The sequence below is a fragment of the Pseudomassariella vexata genome, assembly GCF_002105095.1.
Source record: "Pseudomassariella vexata strain CBS 129021 chromosome Unknown BCR38scaffold_8, whole genome shotgun sequence".
Classification (NCBI taxonomy): Eukaryota; Fungi; Ascomycota; class Sordariomycetes; order Amphisphaeriales; family Pseudomassariaceae; genus Pseudomassariella; species Pseudomassariella vexata.
The window spans coordinates 1,087,653-1,107,863 of record NW_024467963.1 but is presented as its reverse complement, the minus strand read 5'-3'; the positions used below and the strand labels follow the sequence as shown (position 1 = coordinate 1,107,863).

The 20,211-nt window shown below is 50.9% G+C and overlaps 8 protein-coding genes across 8 annotated transcripts; 5 read left to right on the top strand and 3 right to left on the bottom strand.

Annotated features, from left to right (window-relative positions):
* Positions 1 to 577: 577 nt before the first annotated feature.
* Positions 578 to 1,784, bottom strand: BCR38DRAFT_410181 (uncharacterized protein; the record flags this gene model as incomplete). The annotated part of the gene is made up of 2 exons (XM_040858433.1): positions 578 to 1,465; positions 1,530 to 1,784. 2 exons carry the CDS (start codon positions 1,782 to 1,784, stop codon positions 578 to 580), a joined length of 1,143 nt encoding a protein of 380 aa, XP_040714892.1.
* A 380-nt stretch (positions 1,785 to 2,164) lies between these two features.
* BCR38DRAFT_410180 (uncharacterized protein) lies at positions 2,165 to 2,902 on the top strand (the record flags this gene model as incomplete). The annotated part of the gene is made up of 1 exon (XM_040858432.1): positions 2,165 to 2,902. One exon carries the CDS (start codon positions 2,165 to 2,167, stop codon positions 2,900 to 2,902), a length of 738 nt encoding a protein of 245 aa, XP_040714891.1.
* A 1,182-nt stretch (positions 2,903 to 4,084) lies between these two features.
* Positions 4,085 to 5,468, top strand: BCR38DRAFT_458437 (ribosomal RNA assembly protein KRR1; the record flags this gene model as incomplete). Its single annotated transcript, XM_040862160.1, has 8 exons — positions 4,085 to 4,105; positions 4,157 to 4,267; positions 4,321 to 4,474; positions 4,548 to 4,672; positions 4,732 to 4,791; positions 4,859 to 4,928; positions 4,979 to 5,052; positions 5,109 to 5,468. The coding sequence occupies 8 exons, from the start codon at positions 4,085 to 4,087 to the stop codon at positions 5,466 to 5,468; spliced, it is 975 nt and encodes a 324-aa protein (XP_040714890.1).
* A 120-nt stretch (positions 5,469 to 5,588) lies between these two features.
* BCR38DRAFT_225112 (bystin) lies at positions 5,589 to 7,593 on the bottom strand. The gene is made up of 5 exons (XM_040854278.1): positions 6,839 to 7,593; positions 6,738 to 6,786; positions 6,247 to 6,604; positions 6,070 to 6,175; positions 5,589 to 6,009 (listed from the first exon to the last, which is right to left on the bottom strand). Exons 1-5 carry the CDS (start codon positions 7,432 to 7,434, stop codon positions 5,709 to 5,711), a joined length of 1,410 nt encoding a protein of 469 aa, XP_040714889.1. The 5' UTR covers positions 7,435 to 7,593; the 3' UTR covers positions 5,589 to 5,708.
* A 3,970-nt stretch (positions 7,594 to 11,563) lies between these two features.
* BCR38DRAFT_458435 (uncharacterized protein) lies at positions 11,564 to 12,860 on the top strand (the record flags this gene model as incomplete). Its single annotated transcript, XM_040862159.1, has 4 exons — positions 11,564 to 11,584; positions 11,640 to 11,789; positions 11,848 to 11,961; positions 12,045 to 12,860. 4 exons carry the CDS (start codon positions 11,564 to 11,566, stop codon positions 12,858 to 12,860), a joined length of 1,101 nt encoding a protein of 366 aa, XP_040714888.1.
* Positions 12,861 to 14,835: 1,975 nt separating this feature from the next.
* BCR38DRAFT_345056 (major facilitator superfamily domain-containing protein) lies at positions 14,836 to 16,738 on the top strand (the record flags this gene model as incomplete). Its single annotated transcript, XM_040856154.1, has 4 exons — positions 14,836 to 14,905; positions 14,968 to 15,073; positions 15,131 to 15,761; positions 15,812 to 16,738. 4 exons carry the CDS (start codon positions 14,836 to 14,838, stop codon positions 16,736 to 16,738), a joined length of 1,734 nt encoding a protein of 577 aa, XP_040714887.1.
* A 139-nt stretch (positions 16,739 to 16,877) lies between these two features.
* Positions 16,878 to 17,063, bottom strand: BCR38DRAFT_322527 (uncharacterized protein; the record flags this gene model as incomplete). The annotated part of the gene is made up of 1 exon (XM_040854782.1): positions 16,878 to 17,063. A coding segment is annotated over one exon (186 nt), but the record flags the coding sequence as incomplete, so codon positions are not given.
* Positions 17,064 to 17,758: 695 nt separating this feature from the next.
* Positions 17,759 to 20,080, top strand: BCR38DRAFT_436255 (FMN-dependent dehydrogenase). The gene is made up of 5 exons (XM_040860444.1): positions 17,759 to 18,163; positions 18,220 to 18,253; positions 18,303 to 18,340; positions 18,393 to 18,668; positions 18,720 to 20,080. Exons 1-5 carry the CDS (start codon positions 18,098 to 18,100, stop codon positions 19,791 to 19,793), a joined length of 1,488 nt encoding a protein of 495 aa, XP_040714885.1. The 5' UTR covers positions 17,759 to 18,097; the 3' UTR covers positions 19,794 to 20,080.
* The last annotated feature ends 131 nt before the right edge of the window (positions 20,081 to 20,211 follow it).

Genomic DNA, 20,211 nt, shown 5'->3' with positions numbered 1-20,211 from the left:
ATGGCAACCCTACGATGATAGTTATGACAAGAAGCGTAGCAGAGGTACTTCAGGGATGCCATTTTTTATCATCAATCATTAGACTATTATCAAGACATTGCAGTTGAGGAAACTCAAATCAACTTTTATTAACCGTCAACCTCGGTGTCCGGCAACGCCTGCCTATTCTCTCAACTCCCGTCATCGATGAGTACCCGCCGCTCGTCAATTCGGAGGCGTTAGACGGATCCTTGCCTTGCTCAAGTCGGGACTATGGGTATTTCGTGCGAAGCCGACGCCTTCCTCAGGGCTTGGAGTCATGATCAGCTGCTCCCAGCCTGCCAGAAATCGTGGAATAAAACAACCGTTGTGTCAAAGTAGGATACGTATATATGGATTAGGTCATAATCATGACTAAATCGCAATGCCGTGATTCTGCAAGTTCCGAGTTCAACAAGGCAGCTGGTGGGTCGGACATGTAAGAAATTCGTGACATGGTGATAGTACAAGACAGGTATCCCAGCAGGTCAGCACTGACCTTTGTCAGTCAATATGGTCAGTTCGCAAAGGGTTGAATGAGTACCGCTGAAGCACGTGTTCATGAAATAGGCAGGGATGTGGACACAGCATCGGACCTCTCTAGCTTCTCTTCGAGACGTGGCTTCTTGGACGGAGGCTCATCATCAGCGTCCACGGTCTCCGTTGTCTCTAAGGTCACCGTGGTCTCTGATGCCTCTATGTTCTCCATAGGCTCTATAGGCTCCATAGGCTCTATAGGCTCCATGTGCTCCATATGCTCCGCGGGCTCGACGTGCACGACGTTCTCCACGGGCCCCATGGCCTCGAGCCGGCCATCGATATTTTCATTGGCGTTCTTGAGATCCTTAAGGTCCTTGAGCTCCTGGAGCTCTTGTTCCATTTCGTCAAGCCGTCGCTTCAGGATGTTCTCTCTCCTGTGACTGTCCTCAAGGTCTCTCTGCGTATCCTGCAACTTGCGCTGGGCTTCTTCCACGTCTCGGGCCGCCATCTCTGCCTGATGACGGTAGTTATCCGAGTTCTGTTGGTCTTGCTCTAGCTGCGTCAAGCGGCCACGGTACAGCTCGTTGATCAGATCAAGTTCGCTGACACGGGTTTTCAGACTCGAGTTGGCAGCGATAAGTTGTTCGTGGGTTTGCGGGATGTCGAGATGATGCTCGCCGTTGAGGGGCGAAGCCGGACGGCCAGGGGAACCACCTGGCATGGAATACTGGGGCACCGCAGGGGACTGGAAATGGTGCGCCTCCATACCCTGGAAGACTTGTAGATGTCCGTCGTACATGGAAGGCGTTCCCGTGCGCGACACAGGAGAATTCGAGTCGTCACCATGGCCATTAGACTTGTGCTGCGAAGCACGCCGTACCGCAGCCAGAGCTGCAGCCTGTGTCGCATTATCATGCGCTGATATGTTCATGCCATTGTGATCAACGTGGTTGGTAGGAATGCTTTGCTGTTAAAGGCAGCCATTGTTAGATTGCCACGTGTCGCAACATGAGATAGGAATTTGCACCAACCTTCTTCTTCATCTGCATGTCCGGGCGCATCGTCTTCACGCGATTTCGACTCTTGATCACGTCCGTCTTGAGAGAGATGGGTCGCGGGCGACCGTGGAGTTTGAGGAAGAGGCCGCAGGCGTTGCAGAGCACAGAGCCCATCTCGTCGCGACGCCAGAGGGGCGTTGTTGAGGTGCTGCAATTCTGACATGTCGGCTGCGTGGGTTGAGACTCATGGTTAGCCATGGCTGCGTTGGTGGATGGGTGTGAGGCCATCTCGTCAACAACTGTCGGGACTATTGATGGGCAGAATGATAAAGGGCTCCTAGCTGATAAGGTAGGAGGAAGGAGATAACGATCTGTCGGCGGACGTGAAATGGAAACTATCAGTTCCCCATCGGCAACTGTCAAAAAAATCGGGTGGCCAGTGCTTATGAAAAAATTTGTTGCCAAACAGGGGGAGCTGGGAGGAACGGTGGTGGGTGGAGACGGTGTTATCTCATCCGATAGTGATTTGACAGGAAAGTGCGACGCTTGTGTCCACAGATAGTATGTTGCGGAGTACCAAGTAGCCATAAGACAAAAACAAATGAAGTGCTGGACTTACCAGGTTGCCTGACGTGGTTGTGACTGTCGCCGCTGGAGAGGAGTACATCATGGCAGGCGGCGCTGCTGGGGTTGAGGCCGGCGCGTTGGCTCTGGATGAGAGGACGATGTCAGCTCGTGGTCCTTTTTCTGTTTGTTCCATGATGAAGTGGCCGGAAAGAGGTCCGGATGTGTTTTCCCAAGCTCGGCGCTGCCGGTCTTTGAAATGTTATGGGTGGGGAAATTTCAAAGTTCTCGGGCTGTCTTTGGTTGTCTTGGGTTCTTGCAAATATGGCATTTATTTGCTCCGGTTGCGAGCACCAAGACTTTTGGTGATTTTGGAAACGACAACAATTGAATACTTTACAACTCTCGAATTCCAGCCCATACAGAGGCATATCCCGTTTATGCAATTGCCTACTGCGGCTCCCGAAATTTTTCAAGACAACCGCTCTTGGCCAGGTACTTCCAGGCTCACCCCAGGGCTGGTAAATCTCTCCTCAATGTGTACGCACCTTAGTTGTGGTGAACTAGTTGCGGATCCCCCAGCTGCCAGAGCAGAGATGCCGGGCAACGAAGCTATGGCTTCGCTTGTAGTCGTAGACGTCGAGTTCGGTCGGGAGATGGGTTCAAGAGTTAATAAAGGCAATGAAGAAGGTCCGTCCTCCATGACTGATCGAATCGGCGGCAGAACCGGTGATGCAACGTGTGCACTTATAGGTATCGGAGCAACAATCGGTGGCAGACTGTTCCCCAGCGCGTATGTCAATGCGGAAGCCGTGACTGCGAATGTCGGAAGCCTCGAGTAAACTCGAGACCTCGGCAGGACTTAAGTTATTCGGTCGACTGAAAGGGGCAGACGCGAGTTTCGATCTCGGACAGGGAGTTGTCGAGTGACGGTTCAAGATTTGAGGCTCAGGACGAGGGCTAGAGAAAGCACCTTGATAATACCAACAATGCTACAAGTGAGTGTACAGAAAATGCCCAATGGGAGAAGATGCAACACCTTTATCGAAGCAAGCGCGCGGTGATAACCCAAAAGTCAACGAGCGGAAATGGAGGAGAAGAAGTCGAAACCCCCTTATTGAAGTCGGACAACATTACCACAACGCAACCAGGTATGCAGCTTATTTATCCTTGGCAAGGCTTGCGCTAAACATTATATCGAGATCCTAATGGGTAATTATCATTGGTTCAGGGCGCGAGATGCGCACCGTTGCAGCTATGCACAGCCTTATCCGTTACTAAAAGTATTTCCCACCCTGGTCTTGCAGCTAAGATTGTTCAGCTACTCGGAGTGCTCCCGTGTCATTTAACCCAGGCATGACCCACAGGGCTCTGAGTTCTTCATCTCAGCTCAAGTTCAGATTGAGTACCTCGGTTGACCACTTCTATTTTGACTGCTAGACATCGATTATATTGGGGAATAGATCAAGGACGAACTATACCCTTCTTCAAACTCCTTCGATGCCAAAAAGCAGCCGAATACTCGGTCAAAGTCTCTAGACATCTAGATCGAGGGAGCAAGGGTGACCACAATCCTCCACTTTCATCACATGACGCCTCGTGCTATCATTATTAGACTCCTGTGCCATTCATGTTAATGCTTAGATAGCTGTTCGGTCTTGCGTCAATTCGTGGTGTTACCGTGATTTCCTAGTTCTAAAGAAGTCGTAGCTGGGCTTATATCATGGTGTTATCAGGATGTGCTCTCCCGGCATCAGGTGTATCTACATCTTCGAGCAGGAGACTGGATTAAGGTGGTAAGTTCCTCCTATCTTAAGTTGCAGTACAAACACATAGGCCCCCTTGTTCCAGAATCCCAGCAAGGGTTCTGGCGGGGTTAGTTTGTGGAGACACTAGGTAGCTCCGACCCCCGACATCAATCCTGAGCCTGCCAAACAAATTTTTTGATCATCAACGCCAGCGGACTTGAAGACCTGAACCACCTGCTCACAGAGCTCACCTGCCAGCAGCCAAACTTTGCAGCAATGCCGTCTATTCATAACAAGGTACTTGAACTGGTATAATAATCTGCATCAGTCCAAGCTGATCTTTAGCAGGACAAACCGTGGGACACGGACGACATTGACAAGTGGAAGATCGAGCCCTTCAAGCCAACTGACAATGCCGCTGGACACTTCGTCGAAGAATCGTCCTTCGCAACCCTTTTCGTGGGTCTGCTCCGAGCGAAAACAGATTTCGAACCGATGCTAACAAGCAGTAGCCCAAATACCGCGAGTTCTACCTGCGCGAAAGCTGGCCGATGATCACGAAGGCTCTGGAGCGACATGGCATTGCATGCACGCTGGATTTGGTGGAAGGAAGCATGTCTGTGAAGACTACCCGAAAGACATGGGATCCTGCTGCTATTCTCAACGGTATGTGGCTCTTCGACAGGCAAAGCCTCCGGCGCATGTTTCAAGAAGGCCGGCATATCTAACACGTTAGCAGCACGAGACCTGATCAAGCTCCTCGCGCGAAGCGTACCGGCACCCCAAGCGGTCAGAATCCTGGAGGACGGAGTGGCATGCGACGTAATCAAGATCCGAAATCTGTGCCGCAATAAGGAAAAATACGTGAGCATCGAATCCTCGCGGTGACGGATCCTTCTGGGCTTGTTATTGACTGGCAACAGGTCAAAAGACGCCAGCGTATACTGGGACCTGACGGGAAAACGTTGAAAGCACTTGAATTGGTATGATGCCCTCGGATTGGTTGCAGACCTTCCATGTGGAAATCTTAGCTGACGATTTCTCTCCCAGCTGACTAGCACCTACATTCTAGTCCAGGGCTCAACCGTGAGCTGTATGGGTGGATTCAAGGGCCTCAAGGGTAAGCTACTCTCCATGAAGACTCTTGTGTGACCGTTAACCCCCTTTTAGAAGTGCGCCGCGTTGTGGAAGATTGCATGGCAAATGTTCATCCCATTTATTCGATAAAGGAGCTTATGGTTAAGGTAAGATCCCTTAGTCTGCAGCGATCAATTCTGAAGGCTGAACTAACGATACAAAGCACGAATTGATGAAGGATCCTACCTTGGTTAACGAAAGCTGGGACCGTTTCCTGCCAAACTACAAGAAGCGGAACCTAAGCAAGCGCCGTGTACCGTTCAAGGTTACGGACAAGGCCAAGAAGAACTATACGCCATTCCCCCCGCCGCAGGAGAAGTCCAAGGTTGACATGCAGATCGAGGCCGGTGAATATCACATTGGCCGCGAGGCCAAGAAGAGAATCGCAGAGGAGGAGCGCGTAGCGAAGCAGAAGGCCAAGAAGGAGGAGAAGAAGAGGGAACGAGAGCAAGAATTCGTTGCACCGGACGAGGGCGTCGAGCGAAAGAAGAAGAAGAGAAAGACCAAGACGGACGATGAGTAAGTGAATTGTAGGCGAAGGTCGTCTGTAAAGGTGGCTTCTATTGCTCCCTGACACTCTTGATACCCATGAAATAATGTAAAACACCATGAATACGCCATAACATTGTGCTCGTGATGTAAAACCAAGCACTCTCGACAGAAAGATGCTACTCTCTCGCCGTCATTCATGCCGCGCCGGATTGACGTTGCACATATATCGTTGGTATAACTTCCTTGGCCCTCCAGGCCGCTTGACACGACCTCACCCATCTATAAGCATAGTGTCATCTCCATCAAATGCGGGTCCCTCAGGCTCCGCCACCACACCTCGTCCACGTCCGGCTAGTAGTTCCCTCCTCACCTCGGGCCCAATCGTGTGATGCCCATGTGTCAACAACAGGTCCAACAAGCTCTCTCGTTGGTCCTCCGTTATCTCGGACTTGTACCTTTGCGCGAAGGCCAAGAGACATTGGTGCCATATCACGGGCAACTTCGCTTTTGTCGCTGCCTTTTCGTTGGTGAAGTCCATTATCTCACCCTCCTTGACGGAGGCAGGATCCACGCTACGGAATCTAAGGAAGTGAAATACGAGGGAGTCTACCACTTGGAATGGAAGAGCGTACTTCTTCTCGAGTAGAGTCTTGATAAAGAAATTGGTGGCGCCGCCGGCTTCGGTTCCATGTGCTGATACTTGCTCGGCGGCTATATCGCAGAGCCCCTTGATAGCGGCTATGCACTGGTGTTAGTATGTCTTGACCGGAGGGAAGATGATGGGAAACGTTTGGAGTCCAAGTACTGACCTGCCGAGTGTAATACCGGGATATGGGTCCGACTCAGGGGTCGCGATACGATCTTGGCCTCGCGTAGGGTGCAGGTTCCACTGGCGACCAGGGGAAACAGGAATCCCTTGAAGAACGAGGCGGGCTTGTAGAGAGCCTTCTTGAGTGCTTCCATCAGATGTACATTTAGTTGCTTCGTCTCGTGGATGTCATCTCTCACTCTCTCCAAGAGGATCCTTTCTATGAAACGTTGGACAACAACCGGTCGGTGGGAAACCCAGATCTTGGTGGCAGCGAGACAAGCGTTCGGCGTCCACTCATCTGGTTTCGTCAACTCGATAATATCTTCCCAATGCGGCAATGTCGGTAACATCTTGAACTGCAGAAAGGTGTCAGTCTATGCTTTAAGCCTTATTCGAGCGTAGGGAGCTATGCAGGCCATATTTCAAGATCAAGTGCTCCTCGGTCTTGACGTAGGCTAAGAGGGGCAAACGACTCTATGAGCTGCTTACAGGTTTGGGCAATTTTCCGCTGCGCCATCTCGACAGAATGATCCCGATCCTAGGCTTCGTTAGCGTGTAGGACTCTCGGACGAGGTCTCCATATATCATACTTGGTGAACACTTCCACGACCTTCGGTGGTAGCTCGTAGTCCTCGTCAACAGGTCCGACCTCTTGCGCTCCATCATCTCCCGCTTCATGAGCTGCAATCTTGGCTAGGATTAGATCTGCAAGATTTGTGTTTTCCCTTGCCGCCTCTGGTTCAGCACTCGATGGTCCGTCCCAGCCGTGCTCTAGCAGAGGGTCGTCGTTCGTTGGGAGAAACCTGTTGAAGGTGGCCAGTTCCTCAGGCTCAAGCTCTATCTCCTCAACTATATCGTCCACATCTGCCCAGGCGGCATCGTCGCCAAAAGCTTCGTTGTTGTCATCATCTTCCTGATCAAAACGTGTATCGAAGGTGAAGGCGTCCGTGTCGGTGGGTGGTCGTGGCGGCTTCATTTCGCTCTCTTCCATGAGCTCCCGCCCAATTGCCAGGATCTTCTTAGATGACTTTGCGTCCACGAAATTATCCTCGTCTTCGTGGCCATCACCCTTGGATTTCCGCTTCGGTGCCTTCATGCGCAATGGGCCAGTCGCCACCAAGTCATCCTCCAGTGGGTTGTGCCGCCGCGCACCACGCCCAGAGGTAGGTGTTGTTGCTTTCGGCATTGTGACTTATGCGCGCTTGCAATGTCAGGTTGGATATGTTCCTAAGCTGGCCGGCAAGGCTCGAATTGTCGCGAACTTGAACTTGCGACGACTTTCAGAATAATTTGACCGCTTTCCCTGCTGGCATACTTTTCTTTTTTTGGTGGGGCAGCCAAAACTTGGAGGGGCAGACTTTACTATGGTATCAGGGGATAATAAAACGAGTGGGTCAAGTCTCAAGCCACAGCCGCCAAGGCGCGATGTCCTGTTATGGAATAGCTTATTCTTAGGTACAACACAAACCAAACATCATAGTACTACCCGTGCCACGCCCCACTTATTTCGGATTCGCTTGAGCTCACCAACTTGGCCAGTTTTTCGACGCTTTCAACTTCAACCTATCCTATCTTCATCAATTTATCAGCTTTTTCCAATCGCAATGGATTCACAGCTACAGGAAGCCGTCCTCTACATGCAAGAGCATCCTCAAGCCAAAATTGCCAAGGTTGCGCGAGAAAGCGGCGTAAAACGCGAGACCCTCCGATACCGCGTTAAGCAAGCTGGGAAGACTAAAACCCACGGAGGACTCAACAAACTACTATCTGAAGCCGAAGAAAGGGCCCTCTGCAATTACATCGACCGCCTTGATAGGATTAATCTTGCGGTTCGCGTAGAATTTGTTACCGACGCTGCAAATACGATATTACGTGAGAGAGTCAAGGTTCTATCAGATCAGCCACCACCAACAGTCGGATCAAAGTGGACTACACGTTTCCTCAAGCGTCATGGCCACTTCTACGCTTCCCAGCGGAAGCTCCATTCAAACCGCCAGACTTCTGAAAACCTCGACACTACACGAGAGTATTTTACACGGCTTGAGAGAGTCCTCCGGGAAGAAGGAATCGATCCCTCTGATCTCTGGAATATGGACGAAACTGGCTTCCGGATTGGTATTGGTAAGGATCAACTTATCATCACTAAGCGCAAGAGGTCCCATTACTTCGGCCTACCAGAAAATAGAGAGACGGCGACAGCTATTGAAGCTATCTCTGCTGCTGGCGACGTAATACCAGCCTTCCTCATACTCGCGGGGACTATCCACTCGGCTCAGTGGTATGCGCAGGACCTTCATCCAGATACGAAGCTACGGCCGGTCGACACAGGCTATTCGAATAACGAGATCTCTCTCGAGTGGCTTACGCACTTCGAACAACACTCTAAGAAAACGCAGAAAGGTCGAAAACGACTATTGATCTTAGACGGCCACGGTAGCCACCATACGAAGCAGTTTATTCAGTACTGCAACGACCACGATATTATACCCTTCGGCTTGCCCCCCTATCTTACTCATCTCTTACAGCCACTAGATATGGTTGTTTTTCAGCCATATAAGTACTGGCATGCGAAGTCCCTCGATCAGCTAGTACGGGATGGATGTACCAATATAACCAAGCTAGAGTTCCTCTCAATTATCGAAGATGTACGCAAAAAGACCTTCAAATCGAGTACTATCCAGACAGCCTTCAAGAAAACCGGTATACATCCATTTTACCCTCATCCAATACTACAAGAGGTTGAAGAACGTGTACCAAAGACACTGTGAAGGTCAACCCTGGCAGACTCACTACAACCAGGTGACTTACAGCTGGAACACCTGCCATGGTAGTGTCAGATGGGAAGCCAATCATAACCCTTGTAGAAGCCCCGCCAAGCGTGGATGACTTAGTCGCGCTCCCTCAAACCTAAGTTGTCATCTTCTTTCCTTCGCTCCTTAGAGTAGAATCTTCGTCGATAGCACCTAATCGAGGTCTCTACCATCGACTTAGTCGCTTTGTTAAAGAGTCCCTCGTCAATGCGACCGAACTTGTACAGACTAAGCGCGATCTTAGCCGTACTAAGTACGCCAAACGTATATCAAAACAACGGCGCACTACGAAGAACTATTACCTTCAATCTGGTAGAGTTTTATCCGTTACAGAAGGTAGAGAGATGTTCAAAACGAAGATTGGAGATGAGGTAGCTAAAGCACAGAGAGTTCTCACCAAGTATCACCAAGGACTACGTAGAGTAGCTAAAAAGAGTTTTTTTGATGCCGCAAACGAAGCTAGAAGACGTCGATTAACAGGTCAATTAAAGCCTACAGATGTCTTCGAGACAGGCCTTGGTTGGCGGTTACTACGTAGGTTCTAATTGAAAGTTGAAATCCATCGAAAAACTGGCCAAGTTGGTGGTGAGCTCAAGCGAATCCGAAATAAGTGGGGCGTGGCGCGGGTACATAGTGTGGGATTGAGCGCGCCACAGTTATGCCCTAGGCTAAAGGCGGTGTAGCGGCAATTGTAGTCTAGTGGGGTCAGAACCTTCCCCAGAGTACAGAAAGCAATGGGTGTATAGACGGATAGATCAATCAAGACAGGATCTACGCAGAGTCATCAATAGAGGATTGAATCCCTCACATAGTACGTAAGTACTACTTTGTATGCCTACCCTCTGCAGTAATAACGTCTTGACAGCGCTTTAGCATAGAAGCTAAAAGCTCTTACAAGAAGTCATTAGGTAGTTCCTCCCAAGCCTCCTTGACTTGCCGATGAAGCTCGTCGTATGAAACAACCTCGACGTCGCCCCATTTATCCTCGATATAATCCTTCATCCAATCCCAACAGGCCTCAATAGGGTCCATAACTGGGGATTAGGGAGGCTATTTAACGAGCTAAATACCTCATTCCCGGACGTCTCGTTTGGTCGAAGCAGAATTATACCTAGGTGCACCATGTTGCATCAGAATAAGGTCTTCCCCTAGCTGCTGCTTGCAAAGCTGCGTCCATATACCGATAACTGGGACTGTATGTTGTTAATATGTTTCGGCATTTATTTTGCCCCAGTTCTTTTCCCAGAATATCCCAGAGCCCATGCTGAGTCCAGAGAACCAGCCCCAGGACATCCAAACCCCGTTCCGTTCATATTTTTCAACTATACAAGTTTCGTCCCAGGCCTCGTCGATGCGTCGAATAACGTGTTGCTTTCGACGGTGGCCCTTATGGATCCAAGTCTCGTCAGTCTATAGGACCTTTGCCTATGCTAATCGGCAAAAGGTCGATTAGTTTCGCTAATTGGATGTTTGCGCTGCCGCAACATAACGTTTGAATCCGAGGCGGCGGAGTTTCTCACGGATAGCGTATTCCCTATCTAAGTAGTTGAAGAGGACAAGAGCTAAGTCTAAGAATGTCATTCGCCGATTTTTCTTAGATGGCGTAATGAATTCAATGAGTTCTAGTTGCTGCTGTTCGCTTATTTAGGGGGGGTGACGAGCTCGAACGCCTCCATCAGCCGAATCGGCCTTAACTGCATTACGAATTTGGTCTTTGGTAAGCTAGTAGCCTTCTGGATTTGCCTATAGCTCATCAAGGCATCAGAGCGGAGGGTCCGAACTCGTTGACTTTCTTCAGCAGTTAATTGCTTAGTGCGGCAATCCTTTAGTCGAGCCATCGTATAGAGGTGTCAGAGTGCCAAGTGCAAGACGCCGGTGGGGTGCCGGTGGAGCACCGGTATAGGGACCTGCGAGTTATGGCCTTATGTGGAAGTCTTGGTATATTGAGGAATCGGAGGAACTGGTGCTCTTCTGCTCCGATATACGGGCTCTGGTTATCTATGTAAGTAAATATATTTAAATTATACTTACTTTTCATATATATTTATTATCTAAACATTATTATGGATAATAAATAATATTTTTATTTTATTTTTAGGTATCTTGGAGGAAGATAGGAAGAAGGTTAGAGATCAATTAACTACTCTGGGCACCCCTACCTGAGACCACCAGTGACCACCCGGTGATAACTAGTAGGGACGCCTGCTACTGCGGCCTAGCCGTACCCTGACAAGAGTGCAAAGAGTGCAGAGAATGAATGCGAAGTGTGGACAGCGTCAAGCGGGGTACAAAATTCTGGTTTGTACCTTTCTGATACGCTTGTGGCGTTATACCTGATCTGGTATGGTGTGCCACTAGGGCTGCCAAGGAGTACCTGACAGTGTGGTTTTACTTTGGCCTGATACCACGGTAGATCTACTGGACTCCCACATCCAGTCGCTCAACAATACTTAGACTCCAGAAATTTTGTGGCGACCCGCGCGACAACGCACAACAATCAGCAAGATGCCTACCGAACTGGAAGAGGTATTCTAAAACCAGTCCGCATATTTGTCGTGTTAATGGCCTAATCGTAGAACAGTTGGTTGGCTTCATAGCTAGTCCCAATCCACAAATAAGATTGCTTGCCACAGAGAACCTAGTCCCGTATTCGACGGCACAACCAGAAATATTTAAGACCGAGAGTCTCCAACCCATCAAGAATTTGACATTCTTGGTGAAAGACCACCCAGTATGGGATTCATGCCCTGGGACTTTGGAATCTTAGGCGTACTCACTCAGATTGCCAGAAAATTGCCGAACATGCTGTCACCATGCTCATCAACCTCTCGGCGGATCGCGACGTGCTCGAGAAATTGGCAACCGACGACAAGTTTCTAGACGTCGCTTTCAGATATGTGACTGTAAGTCTTCAACTTTGCGCCTGGAACAAGCTCGTTTTACTTGACGTGACAAGGCACCGAACTAATGCGTCAACGCCATGCAGAACGCAGCTGAGCCAAACGCGAACCTGCTGTCCATGCTCCTAGCGAATTTGGCCAAATGGGATGCATTCAAGTCTATTTTAAACAGAAAGCAACCTTCACCTAAGGAGCTCAGTTCGGATGATCTGGTTATGAATCAATTGCTCGATATCTTTGTCAAAGGTGCAGAGGGGATGTACAACAAGGCAGCTGACTATGATCATTTGTCATATCTATTTGCTGATCTCACGAAACATGCCGAGTTCCGTCACTACTTCTTAAGAAGTCAAGAATACGACGGAGTGATTCCCTTGACGAAGCTCAAGGTCTTCACCGAGCACAAGTCAGATGTCCGACGGAAAGGGGTTGCTTCTACCATCAAGAATGTCGCCTTTGACATTCCTTCACACCCGTCCTTCCTGGCTGAGGATGAGATTAACATCCTACCGTATATCCTCTTGCCTATTACCGGAAACGAAGAGTATAGCGAAGAAGAGACAATGGAAATGCATCCCGATCTGCAGTTGTTAGCCCCGGACAAAAGCCGCGACCCGGATCCCAACATCATCCAGACACACGTGGAGACATTGTTGCTTTTGGCGACCACCAGGGAAGGGCGGGAGCTGATGCGGGATATCCAGGTGTACCCAATCATTCGGGAAACCCATTTACGAGTCGATCACGAAGGTGTGCGGGAAGCTTGCGACCGGTTGGTGCAGCTTCTCAAGGCCGACGAGGAAGACTCTACTGAGAAAACACGTGTCGAGGAATTCGGTCAAGGAACTGCCCTGGAGGCGGAGGAGGAAGAAGATGAGGATGCCAGGATCGTGGAGGTTTGATGGCGCAAGGCAAAAAGCAAACCTTGCCAGACTATTGGCTCCGAGGCGGCGAAGAACGGCAACCCCGGATCGAAAGCAGCCAGCCAGACCCTGATGCCAGTGGTATGCTCAGCTGCCAAAAAGAGCAAAACTATCTTCATTATTGATGGCAGGGGTGACGGTAGAATCTTCAAACAGCGACAAGGGCCAAACCGCAGATGTGCCTTCGGGTCACGTTAGTATCCAGCCTGGAACCCTGGAGTAATATACAATTCAGCAGATGCCATCCTAGTCCTGCCTCCAATAGTGTCATTTAGTGCAGGACTAAACGCTCCCTAGGATGAGAAGAGTAATGCAGCTTGGTCGCCAACAGCGTTGGTTGGTCTTGGGTTAGAATTTTCTCAGCTCGCCTTCTGAACTTCCGACAACCAGGGCCATTGGAACCGCCTCTGTGGGCTCGGCCTGCCAACTTCAAATCCACGTAACTATTTGGAACCTCAAATGGGCCGTGGCCAGATCGGACCGTTGGGAATGGGTCACAGAACGCGTGATGCAATCCGGGCCTGTAATTGGCTGGGGATCGACACTCCAGCTTATTGTCGCACTCAAAGAGACACCGAGTTGTCCCCGTCATACCTCCTGTGATGAGGCGTCTTCGCAATCATTCATGGCATTGTATGTATTGGGCCAAGAGTAACACGAAGTATGCAGAAAGCTTGACACATGCTAAGCTTTGTGGTCGGCCTTAACGAGCGGCCTTAGCGTTGGGGTACACACCGTCTGAACAACCCTGAGTATGCAGACGATTCAGGCAAACTTACAACCATCGATAGTTTGTGAGAAATCAGAGCCTTCCATTTTACTTTCATGATTGATACTATTTTACACTTGCAGCCATGTGGTATAGCTTTGAGGTGATCCTCCGTGTAGACAATATAACCGCGTGTTTCTGTCTCCGGTTGCACTGAATAGATTTGGTCGATATGCCTTTTGCAAGCACCGAGGACATAGTTACGAAACACGCCCGACGTTGTGCCCCAGTCACCGCGGAGCCAGGGTCAACTAGCTTTTCCTCACTAGTCTTGACATCCCCTACTCGATCTCGAAAAACGGACGAATTACATTATCAAGTCGCGACACGTTCCGCCATGTCAAGCTTTAAGCGGTTTCCGGTGCATCGTATTTCTACAGCGGCGCATAAGATAGTTGGCCGCCAAGGCGATGCCAGTTACCAGCAACGTTCTCTGCGACTTCCAATCGTCGACAGTGACGAATCCGAGGTTGCATTATACCGACTGGATGGAAATTCTTCGTTGCTTCGAACTAGACAAGTCTGATGCCGAGTTACGTCGTCAGGTCTGGAGTCAGAGTTGGCGTCTGAGTACAATCTTGTCCATCCCTTCCTTGTGTTGGTAATCTTCAATGAGTTTCTCGGACCTCGCGACCATCAATATAGACACAGCAGCCAACCGATATTCCCAACTTTTGAAGTCATCCTGAAGTGACCAGTTCTATGGGCGCAAACCTGTTTCCAATCCCAATGGAGCCTGTTCCCTGATGAGCACAACGCCCCTCGCCAAATGCGTCCACCAAGAGAGGTCGGGCCTAAAGCGCAAATACACAAAATCATCCTATGTCTACCCAAATCTAGGCTCGCTAATAAGTCCCCAAACCAAAAACCCAAGTTCCACACGCGGTTTCGGTGTTAAGTAAGGTGCGAGCAGCTCACTTATAGCTAGCTTATGAGCTCTCCTCCCGTTCCCATTGGCAGGCGACCTGCTGCGACCTTACCCCACGGCCTGATTTAGAGACAAAATTATTTATAGTCCAGGTCACATCCTGTCCACATCGGTATTGCCTGTCGTCGACCCTTTGCTTCTTGGTGGTCTTATATATCGCCGGGTTTCCTCTCCTTCCGCCTCTACACCATTGGTGCCGATCCATCCGCCATCTTTCATACCCAAACAACAGACACACAACAAATAAGAAGGACGCAATGTCGGAAGCCTTTGGTACTTCTACAGGCGTGCCAGTCGTCGCGACGACGCACGGCGGCAACGCAGCCTGTAAGTCTCATGCCATCTACTCCTACGGTCCTACTGTTACTCATCATATCGCCAACGAACAGACCACAATTTCCACAACGATTTCGTCCACATACAAGACCCCAATGAACGCCGCCGTCTTGCTCTTGCCGAAATCGACAAGGCCCCCTTCGGCTGGTATCACGTAAGGTCAGCACTCCCTCTTCATCTCTCAAGATAACCAGACCAGACCTAACGAGCCTGTAGAGCCTGTCTTGTAGCCGGGATCGGTTTCTTCACCGACTCATACGACATCTTCGCCGTCAGTTTGTTGACTGCTATGCTTGGCATCGTCTACTATGGCGGCACGATGCCAACTGCTTCGGATAGCGCCATCAAACTCTCCACCTCGGCCGGCACTGTTGTTGGACAGCTTCTCTTCGGTTACCTTGCCGACCGATATGGTCGAAAGAAGATGTACGGAATCGAGCTGTTGATTATTATTTTTGCCACTGTTGGTCAAGCTCTTGCATCCGAATCCCCTTCGGTCAACATCGTCGGCCTTATCATCTTCTGGCGTGTGCTGATGGGGGTGGGCATCGGTGGTGACTACCCCCTATCGAGTATCATCACATCCGAGTTCGCGACGACCAAGTGGCGAGGTGCCATGATGGGTGCCGTTTTCGCCATGCAAGGTATTGGTCAAGCTGTCGCTGCCCTGGTCATGATCTTCGTCACACTCGGCTTCAAGGAGTCCCTCTCCCAGTCTCGAGGAATTAGCGAATGCACGGGATATTGCGCCGTCTCCGTCGACAAGATGTGGAGGACCCTGATTGGCGTTGGTGCTGTCCCGGCTTGCATTGCTCTCTACTACCGATTGACCATCCCGGAAACTCCTGTAGGTGGCCCCGTACCCCCCTCCTATGACAGCTACCAATTACGTCTCAGCGATACACCTTCGACGTCGGTCGCGACGTTGAGAAGGCTGCCAATGATGTCCAGGCGTACATGGCTGGCAAGCACGGAGGCAACCCCGAGGAAGTGGCCCGAATCCAAGCACAAAATGCGGCTCATGAAACGCTGAAGGTCCCCAGGGCCAGCTGGGGCGACTTCGCACGTCACTATGCCATTCCCAAGAACGGCCTGCTTCTCTTCGGGACCGCTGCCTCCTGGTTTGTGCTCGACGTCGCCTACTACGGTCTTTCCCTCAACACGGCCACAATTTTGAGCGTCATTGGGTACTCGAGCAGTTCTGCGAACACCACGTACGAATTCCTCTACAAGACGGCCGTGGGAAACTTGATCGTGGTCTTGGCGGGTGCCGTTCCCGGCTACTGGGTCTCTGTCGCAACTATCGATACGCTTGGCCGGAAAACCATTCAATTGGGTGGTTTCATCATTCTCACTATCCTTTTCGCCGTCATGGGTTTTGCATACTACCACATAAGCACCACCGGACTACTTGTCATCTACGTTCTTGCACAGTTCTTCTTCAACTTCGGGCCTAATATGACGACTTTTATCGTGCCCGGAGAAGTGTTCCCCACCCGCTACCGATCTACGTCGCACGGCATCTCCGCCGCGTCGGGCAAAATCGGCTCCATTATCGGCCAGGGCGCCATTGCCACTCTGCGCACGAAGGGGTACGTGGCCGGCTCTAAGAACAAGAACCCGTGGATAGACCACGTGCTCGAGATTTATGCTTTGTTCATGCTTCTCGGCTGCTTCACCACTCTCTGCATTCCCGAGACAAAACGAAAGACCCTTGAGGAGCTTTGTGGAGAGGAACAGCCTGTTACTGCCATGTCATCTTCGAGCGCTGGCAGCAACAGGGTCATTAGCCACGACAAGTCTCATAATAAAGCGTCCGGATGATGGAACCTGGTTCTGGAGAAAGAAAACACACCACCGTCTGCTTCGGTAATTTCATGGGAGACGCCTTGCTCAGCGATTTGACCTCGATCAAGAAGAACAGCAAGGCACTGGGATATATAGCTAGAACGAAGACAAACGTACCGCCCACTTTGATGGTGTAGTAGCTCGCATCCCCCTTCCACGGGCAGTGCGTGTGCTGGTCCGTCTTGGTAAAGTACTCAGACTTGACGGAGCTGGGAGGAAAGTAGACGTTGCCTTCAACGAACTCGTAGGCGTCGGTCTCGGCGACGACCGTGCTGTTTACTACGGCTTTGGCGTGGCCGGACGGCATATCAAGAAACTGCAGAGGTTGCGATGGATGGCTTTCGGGTAGGGTTGCTAGATTGTTGGTTTAGAACATATGATCTCGACAACTGAGGCTGAGCGGGAACTTGCGGACATGAAGCGCGGCTTCGTTGGCGTGGGGAATCGAAGAATAAAAACGTCTCGGTTACTTCTAGATGCCTGAGATGTAATGCGGGGTTATCATCACGTCAGAGCGGCTTGGATGACTAATGATCTGATGTGGAAATCCGATATATCGACTTTCGAGCCGGTCATCCATTGTCGACTAGCTGGAACTCTAATAATGATGCTGTGTAATGTGTCCAAATACACTGGCGGCGCAGTTCGAGGCGTAGCTCAGGTGGGAATGCAGCGGAGCTACCCGGAACCACGCACCTTGCTGACCTCCCCTTACTCCACACTCCGCGCCCCGCCGCCCCCAACCATTGCATCATTGTTGCTTGTCGTCCTCAGAGCTGTAGCATCACCGGCCGAACTAGACGGACCTGACGACTACGAAGTAAATTACGAAGTAGGTGCGCGTCAAGTCGCACTGCCGTAAATACAGGCGTTGGCTGAGGCAAACAATCGGCACCTGTCTTGATTGGTAAAGCAGATTGTAGAATCGAACACCCAGTTAGATACCGCCGATTTGTCCTTCCTCGGGAGTGGTGAATCATACAACAATGATTAGCAAGCCCGCACCACTTTCCCCCGACCGCCCGAGAGTTGCCCCATTGCTGGATCTTGGTGGATAGCTCCACACACCGGCAGCTTCTCCACACTCTGCAAGGGTGCGGTTCAACCGTCGGCCTTGTCACTCGGCATTCAGCCCGGTTGACTGGTGCAAAGACTGCATCTCGCGCTGTTCGGCATCTGGTGCTTTCTTTATCTTTCGTTGCATCTCTCTCGTCTATCGTTTCATTCATCCTTCCGTATTTAGCACGCGGATACCCCATGCGCAGCACTGAACCGCTTGGTTGACATTGTTTCGATTTACTACCGAGGTCTCGAGAGCAAATAGCTGCATTCAATATGGCGCTTTCCGGTGCCGAGGTTGCGAGGCATGATAGCAAGGAAAGCTGCTGGGTGGTGATACATGTAAGCAGTTCTAGCTGCTACTGCTATGGCTATAGGGCGTACTGACGAGGCTCTAGGGAAAAGCATACGATGTGACGGAATTCCTACCAGGTGAGGCTACTCGTGCTGGAGTCATGGGAGTCGCTAAACCACGGCACAGAGCATCCCGGCGGGACGAAAATCATCCTCAAATACGCGGTACTTGACACCGAGTTCTTGATTCGTTCCGTAGCCTGACGAAACTATGCAGGGCAAAGACGCGACTGACGAGTTCGACCCCATTCACCCTCCGGACACTCTGGACAAGTACCTCGACCAGTCCAAACACAAGGGCGCCGTGGACATGAGCACCGTTGCGACGGTCGAGAAGGAATTCGACCCGGAAGAGGAAGAGCGGCAGCAGCGCATCGCAGACAAGCCCATGCTGGAACAATGTTATAACATGTTGGATTTCGAGGCCGTTGCGAAGAAGACCATGAAGAAAGGAGCATGGGGCTACTATTCGAGTGCGGCCGATGACGAGATTGTGCGTTGCTCCGGCTAGAAATCCTTCGAACGTTGACTAACAAGCCTGTAGACACTTCGCGAGAACCACGAGGCCTTTCACAGGATCTGGTTCCGACCTAGGATCCTTGTCGACGTCGAGGAAGTTGACTTTTCCACCACCATGCTGGGCACCAAAGTCGACGTACCGTTCTACGTAACCGCGACGGCACTAGGTAAACTGGGCCATCCCGAGGGCGAGGTGTGCCTCACGCGAGCTGCCAAGAAGCACAACGTGGTCCAAATGATCCCAACACTGGCATCATGTTCTTTCGACGAGATTATGGACGCCGCAGAGGGAGATCAAGTCCAGTGGATGCAGCTCTACGTTAACCGAGATCGAGCCATCACAAAACGCATCATCGAGCACGCCGAGAAGCGGTGCTGCAAGGCCCTGTTCATCACGGTCGACGCACCGCAGTTGGGCCGGAGAGAAAAGGACATGCGATCCAAATTCACCGACCCAGGGACGAACGTGCAGTCGGGCCAGCAGACGGACAACTCCCAGGGCGCCGCCCGCGCCATCTCGTCCTTCATCGACCCAGCCCTTTCCTGGAAGGACATCCCCTGGTTCCAATCTGTCACCAAGATGCCCATACTCCTCAAGGGCGTGCAGCGCGTCGAGGACGTGCTCAAAGCCATTGAAGTCGGCGTCCAAGGCGTCGTGCTCAGCAACCACGGAGGCCGCCAGCTCGAGTTCGCCCGTTCGGGTATTGAGATCCTCGCCGAGACGATGCCGGTGCTCCGGGAACTGGGGCTCGAGAACAAGATCGAGATTTACATCGACGGCGGCGTGCGCCGCGGGACGGATATCCTGAAAGCACTGTGTTTGGGTGCTAAGGGTGTCGGTATCGGACGGCCTTTCCTGTACGCTATGAGCGCGTATGGGTTTGAGGGGGTGGACCGCGCTATGGCACTGCTTAAGGATGAGATGGAGATGAACATGCGGCTGATTGGGTGTACGAGTGTGGATCAGTTGAATCCGTCGTTGGTGGATGTGAGGAATTTGGGGAGCCATATTACGCCTGTTCCGAAGGATAGTCTGGGGCATACGGTTTATGATGCGCTGGTCACGCCTTCGTGGAAGCCGCCCAAGGCCAAGATATGAGGAGTGTGTTGGCTGTTGGGTTGTGGAGAGCATGGGTGTGAACACACACACACACACATGAGTGCGATTTTTTTTGCGGTACCAAAAGTTGTGTACATGAGTTTTACGAAAGTCGTGTATGTTGTTCTCGGCACTTGAAACGAGTATGTTGTGGTAGAAACAGTATACTAGAGACAGTGTGCGCACACATCCTCAACGATATCAAACACCAAACGTCCTAGTTCCCCTATCTCAAATAGTAATTTATTTTAGTTAATTTGTACGTATTACAGCTTGCTCATCCCAACAATCACGACCATATTAGTCTCCGTCTCGCCAATATCGGACTGGGTGGTAGGAGTAATAGTAGGTAACGTCACGGTCATCAAAACACATCATGATTGAGATTACACAGTTTGAGAGCGCTGCGAGGTATGCT

Coding starts and splice junctions, on each gene's coding strand:
- BCR38DRAFT_225112 (XM_040854278.1), bottom strand. CDS start 7,434: ATGCCGAAAGCAACAACACCTACCTCTGGGCGTGGTGCGCGGCGGCAC. Junction 6,787..6,838: donor GTCGTGGAAGTGTTCACCAA/GTATGATATATG, acceptor AACGAAGCCTAG/GATCGGGATCATTCTGTCGA. Junction 6,605..6,737: donor GCGGAAAATTGCCCAAACCT/GTAAGCAGCTCA, acceptor ACCTTTCTGCAG/TTCAAGATGTTACCGACATT.
- BCR38DRAFT_436255 (XM_040860444.1), top strand. CDS start 18,098: ATGGCGCTTTCCGGTGCCGAGGTTGCGAGGCATGATAGCAAGGAAAGC. Junction 18,254..18,302: donor TGTGACGGAATTCCTACCAG/GTGAGGCTACTC, acceptor ACCACGGCACAG/AGCATCCCGGCGGGACGAAA. Junction 18,669..18,719: donor GTGCGGCCGATGACGAGATT/GTGCGTTGCTCC, acceptor ACAAGCCTGTAG/ACACTTCGCGAGAACCACGA.